The sequence below is a fragment of the Aspergillus homomorphus genome (genome assembly GCF_003184865.1).
Source record: "Aspergillus homomorphus CBS 101889 unplaced genomic scaffold BO97scaffold_35, whole genome shotgun sequence".
Taxonomy (NCBI): Eukaryota; Fungi; Ascomycota; class Eurotiomycetes; order Eurotiales; family Aspergillaceae; genus Aspergillus; species Aspergillus homomorphus.
Genome location: NW_020291921.1, coordinates 55,502 through 70,761, shown reverse-complemented (window position 1 = coordinate 70,761; position 15,260 = coordinate 55,502). Strand labels below are relative to the sequence as shown.

Here is a 15,260-nt window from a genome sequence, read left to right as displayed (position 1 = left end):
CAGTTCTTGCACTTCCACTGCATCTTGATAGCAGAACAAGACCCCCTCATTGGCTGGGAGAGCACTGCTTATCAGCGGAGGTCAGCGAAGACACCCACCATTGGCCAGTGTAGGGTTGGGCTGGTGATAAGAAGCCGAAGCCTGGAGATAAGCCCGAGAGAAGGAGCTGTTGATTGTAGATGCCAAGACTGGGTGTCTAATCTTGAATTATCGAACCGCTTACTCGATCTTGCCACTAATGATTTGAGCACGGTGCTTAGAGCCGTGGGGACGCCCACGCGCGTCCTGCATGCTGGCCATGGACCCTGTGCATCCCTCGGAGTTGTTGTTTGTAGCTGCGTAACGCTGATTGGCTGAGTCAATGTATAACAGGCACTGCATCTAGAGAATACACGTTAGACAGTGTTCCAGCTTGTCCAACCCATGATCTCTTCGCTAAGAGTCTGAGTCATGGTCTTGGATTCTTACCTGTGGGTCAAATGCAGTAGCAGATCAAACGACCCATTTCAAGCAGCCTATTCCAGCCTCATCGCAACTATGAGTGACGATGTTCATAAATATTGAGATGCTGTCCAACTCATGTGCTCGATTCCAACCCAATGTATTAGGCTTGGCTAGAAGCACAGATGAGACTCGGCGCAATTAAAGAAGTGGGTGGCATGATACTGGCACTATCAGCACTAAACCCGAAGCTACCATCCAGCCAACTATACACCATCCAATACTCCTTTTCCAAACACTCAACATCATCACCACCACCACCACCACCACAACAACCACAAAAACCACCACCATGACCGACCCCACAACCCCAAACACCACAATCTACAAAGATACGGATCTAACGGTCCACCTAACCCTCAACCCAACAACCGCAGGCCACACAATTGCAACCCTGACCCCAACAACAAACAGCACCAGCAGCAGTAGCAGCAGCACCAGCAGCCGCAACTCCAAACACAAACCCAACAACCTCTTTCACCTCCCGCAAGAAACCTTCCTCCACACACTCCTGACCCTCCGCACCCTCACCACCGCGCTCCAAAAAGCCAACACCGTGACGCGCACCGCCCTAATAACAACAGGCGGGCGCAGCATCTCGCTCCTCCCACTACACGGCGTCTCGGCCAAATGGCAACCGATCACGCACGCGACGCCGGACTTCCACGCGCAGTACCCAGGGTACATCACGTCGAAGTCGGCGCCGCAGATGGCGACACCGCGGCTCAACACGATCCGCAGCAGCATCCTCTTCGCGGCGTCGGTGTTGCCGACGAGCTACCACGCCGACCACACGTTCCACGGCGGCGCGGCGGACGACCAGAACCTGTTCGCGCGGATCGTGCGCGGCGAGCATAGCCCACAGTGGCGCGTGTGGGAGGACGAGCGCCACGTCGCGTTCCTGACGCCCTTCGCCAATACGCCCGGCTTCACGGTTGTGGTGCCGCGGGTGCATCTGTCGAGTGATATCTTCTCTTTGAATGAGAGGGATTATGCGGGGCTGATGGAGGCGGCGTATACCGTTGGGAGGTTGCTGATTCGCGCGTTTGGGGTTGAGCGCTGCGGGATGATCTTCGAGGGGTTTGAGATCGATTATGCGCATGTCAAGCTCGTTCCTATTCATGGGTTTGGTGATGATGATGACGATCAGGATTATCAGGGGCAGGAAGGTCTGCAGGAGCCGTTCCAGGAGGTGTATCAGGGGTATGTGAGTTCGTTGCCGGGGCCAAGAGTAGAAGATGTAGAGGGGGTGGTGAAGATGGCGAGAGAGATCCGCGGGCTGATTGAGTCGGAGCCAGTAGGGTGTTCTTAGACGTAGCATTGAGAAATATAAGGATAGAGGGGAAAGGGGGTTGATCAAGTCTCGCGTTTCATTGATAAGCACTATAATTACACATTTGCATTTCCTTCCAATTCCTCTCTTGCTTCCTCGCGGGAATCTTCTCTGCTGGGTCGAGCATATCCGTTCCGGCCTATGCGGCAGATAGGTTCGAGTTCGGACGAAATATAAGAGCGCGCTGGGTCAACGATGCGTGTGTTGCGAAAATGTCTCCATCACCGGCGCACGCAGAAAGAAAGGGTAAAGGGGACACCAGGGGTATATGATTTCGAAGGGTAAATGATGGACGATTCAATTCTCGTGGTCAACTCCGGCTTATCCGATCCATGGCCGGTAGATCCCACCGATCACCGGTGGTCCAGATAATTCAGAGGCGACAAGCTCTAGCGGCAAGCTGGCAGCATTGGGCAATTTACGAGGAGAACTTGCGGGTGATCTTGGCGATGACTTTGAGACACGATCTGTTAGGACTTGAACTTCGAACAGTGTCATATGATTACATACCGTGCAGACCAACAACGGAGAAGATGAAGCCCAGACTGAGAACCAGGACGACAACGGGGTCGACTCTCAAGCCGGGGCTCTCGTCGGTGTAGAGCTTCAGCATAGTGCCCGAGGAACCGCCGGCGCCAGCAGCGCGAGTCGAGCTGGGTCGAACATTGCGGAGAGACTCCTTGTGGTCAGCGGCCGCGCGGCGACGCAAAGCAGCCCGGGGACCACCAGGAGGAGTGGGCGAAGAAGGACGGTTGACGGAGGAGACGGCAGAAGCACCGGAGCCAGCGCCGGCAGACTTGGAGTCAGGGCCAGACTCGGCACCGGAGGTCAAGGGAGAAGCAGCACGAGGAGAAGCCTGGAAGCTCGAGAGTCAGTTTCATTCATTTGGATGAACAATGGAACGACAACGGTCGGCTCGACGGAGACGATCCCACTTGCGCAAAGGGCAGTCGAGGTAGCCACGGAGGCGACCGATAGAATCAGAACTAACCATTGTGAATTGAAACCAAGAAAAGGCTAAAAGCAAAGAAAGCAAGTAGAGAAGAAGATTGAGAGAATTATGGGGTGGGTGATTGAATTGGCCGATGGAAGAAGGAAGGAAGTCGGCTGGAGAGAGGAGGATGGCAGAAGGTCGGGGAGGTGAGGTTGCGGGTGCCAGCCGGAGAAAGAGGCCACGCTCACGTTTCCATCTGGCGAGGACTGGGTCTGGGGTTATGGTCTTGCACAATCCAGAGTGGGATATAAAGCAGAATATGGATTAATATTTTCAACTCTTTCCGATGTGGTGTAACGGCTAACATCGCCGTCTTTCACACGGCAGCTCGGGGTTCGATTCCCCGCATCGGAGTCATATCTTTTTATATATCTTTATATTTGGTTGTTGTCTGCTTTTCTTGTGCCCCGTTTACTATCTGGTGCCGCTTTTTTTCCAGTATACATTATACGGGCCCGGGTGCTTGGAGCTCTCCTTCCCTGGGTCGATCGAGTCTGCCATGGCGGCACGGCTACTTTTCCGATATATGTCATCGTGACTGGGGACCGCAAAGGCCAATTAGAGCACCCTTGATTCGGTTGACCATCGCTACTTTGCCTTACACCTCATCCAGAGTCCTTTAACGATTTGAGGATAGCTTCCGTGGCACCTAATCACCCACCTGTGATCACCCACTTGTGATAAGGTTGGGGATATGCAAGCTGACTCCATACCTAGGTACCGGTCCCCTGAACATACTGATCCAGGAACGAGCGTCCGCATGCTGGTTTACTGCATGTTTGACCTACGTGTCGAGTAATTGTAAGCGATTTGCCTGCTCAACAGTCAACTGGAACTAACTCTCAATTAGCCTGGAATTTAGGTGCGTGCTGGGAGCCCCGTCGAAGCTCGAGGTTCGAAGCTAAATTAGTGAGCCTGTCAACCATGAGCATAGAGAGTCCACCAGTAGATCGCTACGAACAGATGGATCATTGCGGAATAGTGGCTGTACTAGGGCAGAGATGTTGAGAACCTGAGAATCTATCTGTTATGGCCGCCGTTTCAGAAGCGGGCCTAGTCTTCCCTCCAAAAAGAACACATGGAGCAAACGGCAAGGGAGGGGAGGGAGGAAACCCGGAGGGGAAATGAAAGCACTAAAATAGCCACACCATGCCACACTGGCACACACACACACCGTCCAGGGTCATCGCATGGCTGTGGCTCCCCTGTACCCAAGCCTCTCCAGCCAACCCAACCCTGTTTCTTCCTCCTCGCATTCGAGTGGTGGGATAATACCCTACCTACTGACAGTAATACCAGGTTGGCAGGCAAGGTATTTGAGGAATAGTTGACGCAGCAAGTTGAATAACTTACTAACTTAGAGGCCGGATCGTCTGAACGAGTACTCCGTACGTAATCCAGCTTCGGTCATCAATCCTTCTCCCTGGGAGTTGTTGGCTGTCCTTCTCTGCCTCAGGCCAAAATCCCATCTTATCTTGCGACAGGAACCCAGGAACCACTTTATCGTCCGCACAATAGCCTTGGTGACCGTCGAGTCGTCGACAACTATCCGGGAGATCATTCTCAACCAATCCAGTGGCTCAATGCAGCTGACAGCTAAACGGTCAGGACCGCACAATTGACCTCCGGCACATTGTTGCCGGACCAAAGCCAGGCAGAAGCTGGGGGGGAGGAGAAAGGGAAGAAGAAGAAGAAGAAGAAGATGCATAAATTGAACCATGGAATCTGGCCCCGTCCATCCCCCGGGGCAAGAATTTTGGTTTCAAAATCGCAGCAGGCAGACAGTCAGCCCGCTGAGTCCATGGGTCTGACCCACTGCGACGCGACAATTCAGGAGTAATCGAGGCTAGTTTATTTCTCCCTTGAGTTAGTCTCAGGCACGGGTTATTTCCACTTGGCTGTAACTACTAACTACTGACTGAGTAAGTAAGTAATACTGGTGATTACCACCACTTCCTCTCCCTCCTTCACTCACTAGCCACCACCGCCATGATTCTCCCACTCGTACACCTGCATCCTGCGAGACTTGCTGCATTCATACTGATAGGCAGATGAGCCAAGACTCGACCTGCCGGGACTCGAATTCCAAGAACTCCATCGAGGCGTTAGAGCGACATAAGATTCTAATTAAAAAGTTCCCGTGCGCGAGTCAAAAGCGAGATTAAGCACCATAAATTTAGAACCATGACTGGACTGTATCACTATGAATACTGGGCTCGAATGCCGTTAACTGTCGCCGATTAAGGCTATTTATTTTTCTTAGCATCACTTCTCCGTCCCCATTCCGGTTGGATTGTTGTTGTTGTTGTTGTTGTCGTCAGTCAGTGAGTGTCCAGTGGGGAAGAAGAAATTCCCATCGCATCCTTTTTCTTTCCATTCCTCTCTTGGGTCAGGTCTCTCTATTATTACGATTCATTTAGGGATCGACCCTGTAGTTTTCCCCTTTGAATCGGACACTTGACCCTTCCCTTGTGTCTGGAACTTCAGCTGGACCTTCTGCTTGGCTTCTTTTCTTCTTTTTTTTTGGCCTTTGCCCGCCCGACCGACCGACAGGCAAGCAGGCAGTCACAAGTCAAACCTCCGGGTAAGTCAGTATCATCGTACTCGTAATAATACCTTTTCCCTCTTGCTATTCTCCTCTCTCTCTCTCCCTCTCTCCCTCTCCCTCACTGCGGCTCAGGTTTCCCTTTCTTCCACCGCATTTCCTCCCTCATCTCCCTCCTGTTCCACATCAGCTTCTCTTGCAACCTCTTTCTTTCTATTCTCCAACACTCGTTTTCTGTCCACTAGTCTTTCTCTGAACCCCCCAGTCTCTCGTTTTTCTTCTTCCCACCCTCACCCCATTCCCGGCTGAAACGGACACACCAGCTTACTCGTGACCCTGCATGTGCTCAGCCTTACACCCAGCCAGCCTGGTCTCCTCCACCAGTCCCGAGCCATTGACCATCGGACCTGAGCCTCCCCGCCAATTTCGCGACTTTTCTCACCCGGCTTAACAGGCACCACCTGTTTCGCCCCTAGGGATCTCGTCCTTCTTCATCTCTCTCGCTCCCCACCCTCTAGAATTCTCCGCTCGTCCTCTCGGCTGACTGTCAGGAGGCTTGGTGTGGCTTATGCCTTTGGTGTCCAATCGCCATCCTTTCGGTTGTTATCGCGATCTCACCTCCTGAACCACCGAGAGTCTTTCTGGCCAAAGCGACGTATCTGATACTCCCCGGATCAGGACAATCGAAATAACGTCAACCTCATTGCCAACTCGATCACCTGAGGCTTTTATCTTCTACCAACACCGAAAACCTCGCCGCCTTCCGGTGGTGAACCAGCATATTGTATCCCGACCCCGATCCTCCGACGGACACCAGCTCCGTCACGGAGCATTTCGTCAAAATTTATTCCAATACATCGCGGGCCTCCCTACTGGGGGGCTCTTTCGATCCGTCCTTTCGGCGTGGTTTTCGTGGACGGGAGGGGTACACGAACGTTCCCCCGGATCCTCCAAAGCGACACAGGATGTACCGCCCCAACTCCCTGTGGACGTGGTCCTTCTGCATCGTTACCCTGGTCCAGACGATTATTACTCTGGCGCTGGAATGGTATGTACAAGTGAAGCTTTCGTTCTACCCTGTCGGATCGGTGAACTGACCGTGGAGGATCATGACAGCTATATCTTCGTCAATTTCCAGGTTCAATTGCTTCCATCGGCCGCCACCACAACTGCCTCGAAACCCATCCCAACCTTCCTCGCACTCTATAGTTTCGGTTTCATCTACGAACTGATTCTCGTGTACGACGCGCTGCGCCTGAAGAACACCATCCAGGTTATCGGACTGTGTATGTGCAATCTCGGGCTGTTGGTCTATGGCGCTGTGCAGGTGCAACAGATTCGGGATGCTGTGCAAATTCTGTGGGACAACGGCGCTATCGCAGGAAATGTCTGGGGGGAAACCGAACCATTTCTGATCATCATTCCCTGCGTCGTGGCCATGGGCTCGATCTTGATGATTATCGTTGCCTGGAAATTGTACGACGAGTTTGCGTGGTCCATCTACAAACATATCAGCGCCGATCTGCGAATGAAGCGCCGGTATCTGACTTATCAGGTTCGTATTTGGCTCACTTCCCTGCGCGCCGCCCGGGCTTACATGCTTGACAGATCTACATTTCGCTGCTCAAATTCGACTTCTTCTTCTTCCTCGGGTTCACTGTCCAGTTCGTCGTCATCGTCACAAACAGGTCCGACGTTGAATTTGCCCTTACGCTTGCTGCGATCCCCGTGACAATCATCATCCTGATCTGCGCGGCCTTCTTTGTGCGACGCGAAAGCTCAATTGGAATGATCGTTGTCATTGTATGTTGGAGATATCCGAGTCGATTCCTGCCGATCATCAGCTGACAAGAACACTAGCTTCTCTATTTCGCGGCAATGGCCTATTTCCTGTTCAAACTAGTCCGGATGTACCAGCCCGGTACCTACGACCTATATTTGACTGCCCGGCGCTCATTGACCTTCTTCGCTGTCATCACCCTTGTGCTCATCGTCATCACCATTATCAACGCCTGTGTCTGTATGCACAACTTTCACAAGGGCTTGAAGCAACATGTACACAAGAAGAAGACGCAGAACAAGGAAGGCAAGACGACCGAGCTGTCCTCCAACATCTCTTCGGGCCAGGTGCCTACTCGGATGATGATCGATTGAGCAAATCGCAGGCCACATTCTACGAGTACAGGAGGAAGAAAGAAAAGACCAAAACGACCAAAAGACACCATATTCGATTCTTATATCGTCACCGATGCTGATTAGTGGAGCGATATTCTATTACAGATTAGCGAGTTTGTGCGACATGTTTTTGCCGGCAGAGTTTCCTAATATCTTGGATAGTTGAAGATTGCGCGTGTTTCCCGGGATTTACCACATGATACCTACTGCGTTGCTCGACATTTTGACGACTCATCAAATACCCTTCCTTTCGTTTACATACCGACTCTCCTTGCCTTTCGCCGGATCTCTGCTTTCTCTGGCCCATCATCCTACCTGCATTCCGCTTGTTCCTGGTGGCGCTAGATCTGGCGTCATATTGACGATTCTTGTATTTCCTTCTATCTCTGATTATGTTAATATCACGACTGTGCATCTGCTTTCATGTACTGTATGTAGTCTATTAATATACCTAAAATGACCGTGAGGTGTGTGTACCATGTAAAGGGCAGCCTTTCTGGATATCTGCATTGACCATTTCTATTTGTCGACCTTCGCATGAAAAAGGGCGAAAAAAACTGATTGTGAGTACGGACAGGAGCATTAGTTATTACCACTGGGGGAATGTGGTGTGTATGTAATACTATTCAAAGGAACAATTATTCTTATGGTCCCCTCCTCCTGCTCCCCGTTCTTATCTTGGCTATTAAGACGACGCTATTGAACACCGCTCGGATCATGGACATGCAAATGTACTTAATCTGCTGCATGATAAGATAAGCAAAAAAAAAAAACTCAATGGGGGAAAAAGAAACACAAGAAAAAAGATTCTCATGATCTCCGATGCGGGGAATCGAACCCCGAGCTGCCGTGTGAAAGACGGCGATGTTAGCCGTTACACCACATCGGATCTTGTTGTGTTATGTCATAGGTTATAGATATAGAGCGTTAGAATGAAGAGATTATAAGTCTAGGTAAATAAAGATTGGGACATCACTTAACATGATCGGGTGTTGGTGTATTGGTGCCGGGCTCTCCCCCGGTTGGATGTGGCGCATAATTTCTTGTGCTTTTCCTACGGTCCTACAGTATTGTGGGATTGGATGGGGATGCTGTCGCGGAGCAGCGCTGTGGGAAACGCGCAAATGGAATAGAGAATGCACGCTCGGGGAGTCAAGCTGGATCAGCAGGGGAAGTAAAGATGGTAGGGTAAGATATATCTCTGATCTTGATCGATCATAAACACTATATCAAGCTATCGCAAACGCAAGTATTGGTATCTAGTCTCAAATGCGCCACAAGGTAGTCTCCTATCCCCACAAATGCTCATTCATGTATGTACAATACAAAAACAACAAAGCGAAAGCAACGATCCTCACACAACTTCTACTTCCTTCCCCACTTCTTCACCCGGAACACATAGTAAAGGGTGATGGCCGCTGCCACGTTGAAGACAAAATAACACCAGAAGAGCCCATAGTTCCGCCAGCGGTCGTCCCAGTAGATCCACCGCAGCGCCAGGTACTGGTCCGCCGATGTCATCGAGCAATACTCGCACCCTGAGGTGGCGTTGGAGTTGTACAGCCGACCACCGGCAGCAGCGACGTACCGCGCCATGTACTGCCCGCAAGTCTGGCCGGCGGGAGGGTCGAAGACGCTCAGCTCCGCCGAGTTGCACTCCACGGGCCGTCCGTGCAGGATCGTGCTGCTCATGCCGCCGATGTAGTACGTGAACGGCGACACCCGGTACATAAAGATCCAGAAGCCGGGTAGATCCCCGGGCGGCTGCATGACGCCGTTGAAGATAAAGGCGAAACCGAACATCAGGGTGGCCAGCATGGCGGCTAGGGTTGGCTCGCCGATGGCGCAGACGACCAGCTGAGCCATGCTCGATGCGTAGATGAAAAACTGGACAATGAACAACAGAGCAAGACCACGACGTTCGGCGTCCTGGTCGGTTCCGATCACCGTCCAGTAGTAGCACGACCAGGAGCAGATCCCAAGGACAATCTGCCACGGGATCTCGACGAGCACCTGCGAGATCATGAACACCTTCCAGGAATAGACCCGGGAGGGGCGCTCCCGGACTTCATAGAGCGCTCGCTGCCGGACGAACTTTGGCATTATCTGGTTGACGAGGGTGTTGAAAATGGTACATAGTAGGAAAATGCTGAAGAGAGTGTTTTGGAAGCCTTGCTGCGTGTTGTTGGATTTAAAGAACGAGAAACCAATGAAAAGTCCGGATATAATGCCTAGTACGTATTTGGAAAACAGATACTCTGGCTGGCGATAGTACTGCTGGAAAACACGTTGCAGGACGTAGCGAAGCTGGCTGGTCAAGGGCATAGCGAACTCAGCATCGCTGTCATCACCCGGATGAATCTGAGGCTCGGGTTGTTGCTGAGCATCCTGAAGTCGAGTGACTTCGGCGTAGACCTCCTTGAACTCGGGACTTCCATTCCAGATCTGCACCCAGTCGGGCCCTTTGGCATTATCACCTGAGACAGTCTCGAGGATATATTCAGCCGGATTCTCCATGTCGCCACAGTGACGGGCGCCGTTGCGTTCGAAGTAATCGAGAAGGATCCGAGAGTTAGGTCCAATATCGCCAAAGTAGACAGTCCTGCCCCCCTTCGCGAGGAAAAGCAGGCGATCAAAGGTTTGGAACAGCAAGGCACTCGGCTGGTGAATTGTAGCAAGCACGGCTTGACCATGGTTCGCCAGTCTTCTCAGAAGTGAGCAGATCGTCCATGAGCTCTGGGAATCTAGACCACTGGTTGGCTCATCCAGGAATACCAGTAGTGTTGGCTTGGCAGCCAACTCGACACCGATACTAAGTAGTTTTCTTTGTTCCACATTCAAGCCCTCGCCCAATGAGCCCACAACCGCCTCGGCGAAGTCTTGCATGCGCAGGATCTTGATGACTTCTTCAACATATCCGAATTTTTCGTCCTTGGACACAGACCTGGGTTGGCGAAGCATGGCGCTGAAGCGGAGGGCTTCGCGGACCGTGGTTGTTTCCAGATGAAGGTCCTGCTGCTGCACGTATCCAGTTCTCCGCGGGAAATTAGGCGCCAGAGGTCTCCCGTTAACCAGGACATCACCGGTCACCACGCCAATAGACACTCTCTGAGCGAGGACATCCAAAAGCGTCGTCTTTCCAGCGCCAGAAACACCCATCAGTGCCGTCAATGTGCCAGGCTTGACCCATCCGTTGACGTTGTCCAATAGCCGCCGCGTACCCTCCTTGACCGGGATGTCGTAATTGAGGGCCTTCCACGAGAGGATATCCGTTTGTTCAGGAAGATGGATGACCTCGTCGTCGTTACTCTGTAGTTCAGGCTTGGGAGGAGCTGCCTTGCCACCTTCTACTCCATCTGAAGCAGCCAAAAACTGAGGAACGTGACCAGGGCGGAAGACCAGAGTTTCTGCCTTGGATGATTCTCCAGTATTGATTTCCGAGAAGAACAAGCAGGTGCAGGTAAAAAAGATCATGAATGCAACCAAGATACCGAAGTTTCTCCAGATGTGAGAGTACGAGTACTCGTAGTTCTGTTCAATGAAGGCATCTCCCGAGACGTAACGTTGTCCAGCTACGGCTCCCACAGCCGAACAGACGAATGACGACCCGGTAGCATAACTTGGAATCAGCGACGCACATGGAAAGTCGCGCCCGTGGAATTCGTTGGAAACCAACCCCTCAAATGCATAATAAATAGGATTGATCCAGCGAATCCAGGAGAGCCATGGGTGCATGTAGGGTTGCGGCAAGGTGAAGCCAGTATATACCACGATGCAGAGAATCATAACACCTGCCATTGCCATAGCCTGGGTGACCGTCCTAGTCGCGGCTGCTAGTGTTCGGAATATCCCCGACATCGTCAAAATAGCGGTGATCAAGAATAGATAGTAGATAAAGAACTGTGAAGGCTCCCGACGCAGGTTGGTCATGAAGTAGAGGACAATACAAAAGACAGAGCAGCGCATCAACTTGATCGGTAGATCCATGATTATACTGGCAAGGGACTCGGCGAACGGATGAACAAAAGCATAGCCTGCCTGTTTCGCAGCAACCGGCCGCTGACTGTACAATTGCATGATCTCGTTCATAGTGACCAAGGCGTTCATGAGGACAGAGAAATACAAGACAGCTCCTTTCTGGAAGAAGGCGCTGGTTGTATTGGGCGAATTGTAGAAAATCGATCCAATAACCAAAGACAAGATGACTTGAACTATGACAGTGGACATTGCCGTGGGGAGATCATTGCGCAATCGCTGAAACGCCCTGCGGATGCAGAGACGCACCTGCATCGGCACAGATAGAAGATAGGGACTCTGAGCCCTGGTGTGACGGGCCTGCTGCTCTTCGTGGTGCTGCTTGAACTCTCTCGCCTCGTCGGCGTTGAGCGGGTGGTCGCGTCGATATTGCTCTATCTGAGCGCAGAGCTCTTTATATTCGGAGCTGCGCTTCCAATAGTCCGCGAATTCCTGGGGGGTGCGAGGAACCTTGTCGACCATATCGGGACGTGCCCTACGCTCTCCGGGATTAGTGATGGACGTGAGAAAATCACCACTGACTTGGCGTTCTGGCAGCTCCCATCCCATTTCTTGGAAGAAGGCCACGGCGCGATCAACAGGACCGTAGTAAATCTCATATCCTTCGTAAAGAACGACGACCTTATCGAACAGGTCGTACATTGACTGAGATGCTTGGTAGGCGGCAACCGCATGACACGACTGTCCAATGTCTGCAGCAAGACGTAGAGACTTGATGAGTTTCAGAGCAGATGCCGAATCCAAGCCGCGGGTGCTGTTGTCCCAGGCCCCAATTCGACTGCGAGAAAGAAACATTTCGGCGATACTGACGCGCTTGCGCTCGCCACCACTAACTCCTCGAATAAAGTTATCTCCGACCTTGGTGTCGATAGTTTGGGTAAGGCCAAATACTGAAAGGACAACTTTGGTAAGCGTGTCGACATACTCATCGCGCGAGATACCCTCCATGCGTTTCTGGGGAGTACGTGCATGAGCAGCAAATGAAAGTGTCTGGCCAACAGTAAGATGTGGGAAATGTTGGTCAACCTCCCCGTTGTAGGCAACTTCGCCACGATGATGCTTGATCATGTCATCATATGCCAACCCCTGATACTGAATATTACTTTGAGGTTCGAGAGTCAGGCCCCCGAGATGTCCACAGATGGTCTTCAGAAAAGTCGAACAGCCACTTCCAGGACGACCAAGCACTAACAGCAACTCCCCACTCTGAAGCAACCCGTCGAAATTGTGAAGAATCTGGCGTGGGGGAGCTGATCGATGTCCAGAAAGAGCTCGGGAGAGTCGACGGAAAGGAGTTGTCAACTGCGTCAGAAGTGTTTCTTGGAGGCGTAGTGCTGAACCCGAACCGGAGATACACAAGTTGGAGAAGACGACGCCCTGAGTTTGTGGTGTTATGCCTGCCTGGGTGTGCACCCTGAGTACCATCGCTGCCCACCGCCGATGGTCGAATTCTGGATTCGTGGGATCTAAACGAGGATCGTTCTTCTCATCGATCGTCGCAGTGTGCGAGATTGTCCGGCCATGTCGACTGGATGCGATTCGTGTTAGATTCTGAAGTTCCTCCTGCTCGTCTTCGGATGTAATGGATATGCTCGATTCCGACCAATGGTCGCCGGGCGCTTGTCCGAGTTTCTGCATGACGTTGCGGGTATAGTAGTCTTGCTACAATGATCAATCGATGATTAAAGGGGAGGGCCTCTCAGCCAGGGTAACTGTGGGCTATCTTGCCCCGAGAATAAGTCTGTACGAACGAGAGACGAGATGGAAAGGACAAGCGAATGAATAGGTGGGTGTATGTCGGAAAGAAAGAATTAGTTTGATATGACCTTCCTCTTCCCTCTGGAGCTGTGCCCATCATTCCATATTTAAAATGCTTCCAAACCAAAGCGTCGGCAAAGTGCAGACCGCAGCCCGAGCCCGAATCGGTGGTCCTGTTCATTATAGTTTGATGTTTATGCCTCGAACTCGGAAGGAGGTGATGCCGGCCCCACGAGATGGGGACAGCTACTGATACATTGGTCCAGATGTATAGGGCATTGCACGGAGATAATAGATCGCCCCCGAGCCCGGTAGCAGCGATCCCGTTGGTATCACCGATTTTTCCATTCAATTGCGGAGCCAGTCTGTCTGGTTGGCACCTCGACCTTCGCAGCTGAGAGGCCAGGGGTCGCTTACAAGTTTAGGCCTAACTCCGGCTTGCCCCTGCAAGTACCCGAATCGAAGGGAGGACTTTGGAGACTTTCCATCTTTTTTTCTCGCTCGCCACGTGCATCGATTCCGGTCGGACGCGCCACTATGGGCAACAACTGAGGCCCAGTCACAGCGAAACTCTGATGCATCGTAGCAGTCATGCCGCTGGTCTCTCAGTGCCGGAAGGAAGATCTGCAGCAGGATTGATGCAAGGCCTCTCGGGCAGTCGGCGAAACGGAGATTTTAGCGCCGACACCGCGGAGCGCCCGCTGTCCGATGGCCGACTGTGGGTTCACGACTGTCATTTGGGAGGAGCATCAAGATTAGTACCGTGGTACGAAGTTTCACCCTCAGGTCCCAACATTGATATAACACCCTCAAGGGGCCAGGGCAAGGTTGCCGGCAAGTCAAAATGCACGCACAGCATTATCTTCGTGCGACGCGTCAAGAAGAGCACCTGTCGTCATGTGATCTGAGGCAACAACACATACCTCAACTGCCTCAACATGATCCATAGACACGGCTTCAATGACTTGAGACACCACATTATGCAGAGCGGTTGACTTGCAATCCTGGAGCTCATTGCCAGTAGAAAACCGGTAATTAGGTGGCAAATGCCAATCGTCTGAAAATTAAGGCAGCTGTCTGCCTATCAAAGCGAAGCTCATGAATGACACTCAGGGGTCAGGATCGTCACGAGCGCCAAAGCTTCGTAGCAGGAAAGGTCGAATTCTAGAACCATGGCCACGGATTCGAGATACGATCATTAGCAGGCTAGATTTCTGTACATGCTCCGTAACTGTGTGGATGCTCACGATCGAGAGAAGGAGGGATTATCATTCGGACTGCACAAGTAGGGAAGAAAGATCCAAACAGCGCAAACAAGCTCCGCACCCTAAGCAGAAAGCGGTGAGGCCCACCATGCCAGCCAGCTAAAAAAACCACCTCTTGACTCAACTCGATTTTCTTCTTTTCTTCTTTCTTTCTTCAAGCGCCATCCTTACCAATGCTGCGTTTCTTTGCTACACACGACGAGATACCCTTCTCGTCCTCGGCTCTTAGCTGATCCTTAATCAGATCAGCTTCCCGAGAAAAAATCCTGCAAATGAGAAATTCGGAGGAATCTTCACCCAACAACCCGCTTCCTCCTGTTTTCGAACAAGAGGGAGCCGGTACTGCCCGCAAGGGCCTGGTGTGATATGCACCTGCAACCGGCATCAGAAACATCGGGGGAGTGGAGACAGGAGAGGGAGAGGGCTCTTCTGGGGCCCTACTCCTTCTTTCTGCCTATCGCTCGTTTCCCCATGGGAGAGTCGTTGCGAAGATTGTGTGCCACTGGTGACACTTTAGTGCAATACGCAGCATGCCCTGGTTCTTTCTTGACCCTTCGGGGGAGAGTCTGACTGGGTATAATTCGATTCCGATTATTCTGGTAGGGATGGCGCTTCACCCTCTTTTTCCCTCAGGTCAGTATAATCCAACCTACT

General features: G+C 51.9%; 4 protein-coding genes and 2 non-coding genes across 6 annotated transcripts; 3 read left to right on the top strand and 3 right to left on the bottom strand.

Annotated features, from left to right (window-relative positions):
• Positions 1-752: 752 nt before the first annotated feature.
• On the top strand, positions 753-1,869 carry BO97DRAFT_407459 (HIT family protein). The gene has a single exon (XM_025695644.1). The coding sequence runs from the start codon at positions 794-796 to the stop codon at positions 1,811-1,813; it is 1,020 nt and encodes a 339-aa protein (XP_025548853.1). The 5' UTR covers positions 753-793; the 3' UTR covers positions 1,814-1,869.
• BO97DRAFT_374060 (SEC61-beta family protein) lies at positions 1,852-2,987 on the bottom strand. Its single transcript, XM_025692921.1, has 3 exons — positions 2,826-2,987; positions 2,345-2,690; positions 1,852-2,287 (listed from the first exon to the last, which is right to left on the bottom strand). The coding sequence occupies exons 1-3, from the start codon at positions 2,826-2,828 to the stop codon at positions 2,253-2,255; spliced, it is 384 nt and encodes a 127-aa protein (XP_025548852.1). The 5' UTR covers positions 2,829-2,987; the 3' UTR covers positions 1,852-2,252.
• A 123-nt stretch (positions 2,988-3,110) lies between these two features.
• BO97DRAFT_t218 lies at positions 3,111-3,182 on the top strand. Its single transcript has one exon. It is a non-coding gene; the product is annotated as a tRNA-Glu (tRNA).
• A 3,156-nt stretch (positions 3,183-6,338) lies between these two features.
• On the top strand, positions 6,339-7,527 carry BO97DRAFT_427118 (uncharacterized protein; the record flags this gene model as incomplete). Its single annotated transcript, XM_025697178.1, has 4 exons — positions 6,339-6,421; positions 6,490-6,928; positions 6,982-7,176; positions 7,234-7,527. The coding sequence occupies 4 exons, from the start codon at positions 6,339-6,341 to the stop codon at positions 7,525-7,527; spliced, it is 1,011 nt and encodes a 336-aa protein (XP_025548851.1).
• Positions 7,528-8,365: 838 nt separating this feature from the next.
• Positions 8,366-8,437, bottom strand: BO97DRAFT_t216. Its single transcript has one exon. It is a non-coding gene; the product is annotated as a tRNA-Glu (tRNA).
• Positions 8,438-8,913: 476 nt separating this feature from the next.
• On the bottom strand, positions 8,914-13,221 carry BO97DRAFT_472198 (ABC multidrug transporter; the record flags this gene model as incomplete). Its single annotated transcript, XM_025700114.1, has 3 exons — positions 8,914-12,833; positions 12,870-12,960; positions 12,997-13,221. The coding sequence occupies 3 exons, from the start codon at positions 13,219-13,221 to the stop codon at positions 8,914-8,916; spliced, it is 4,236 nt and encodes a 1,411-aa protein (XP_025548850.1).
• Positions 13,222-15,260: the final 2,039 nt, after the last annotated feature.

Bases quoted from the DNA above. Each gene is read 5' to 3' on its own strand.
- BO97DRAFT_407459 (XM_025695644.1), top strand. From the start codon at position 794: ATGACCGACCCCACAACCCCAAACACCACAATCTACAAAGATACGGAT.
- BO97DRAFT_374060 (XM_025692921.1), bottom strand. The intron at 2,288-2,344 runs GTATGTAATCAT...CGTGTCTCAAAG, and splicing joins CTCCGTTGTTGGTCTGCACG to TCATCGCCAAGATCACCCGC.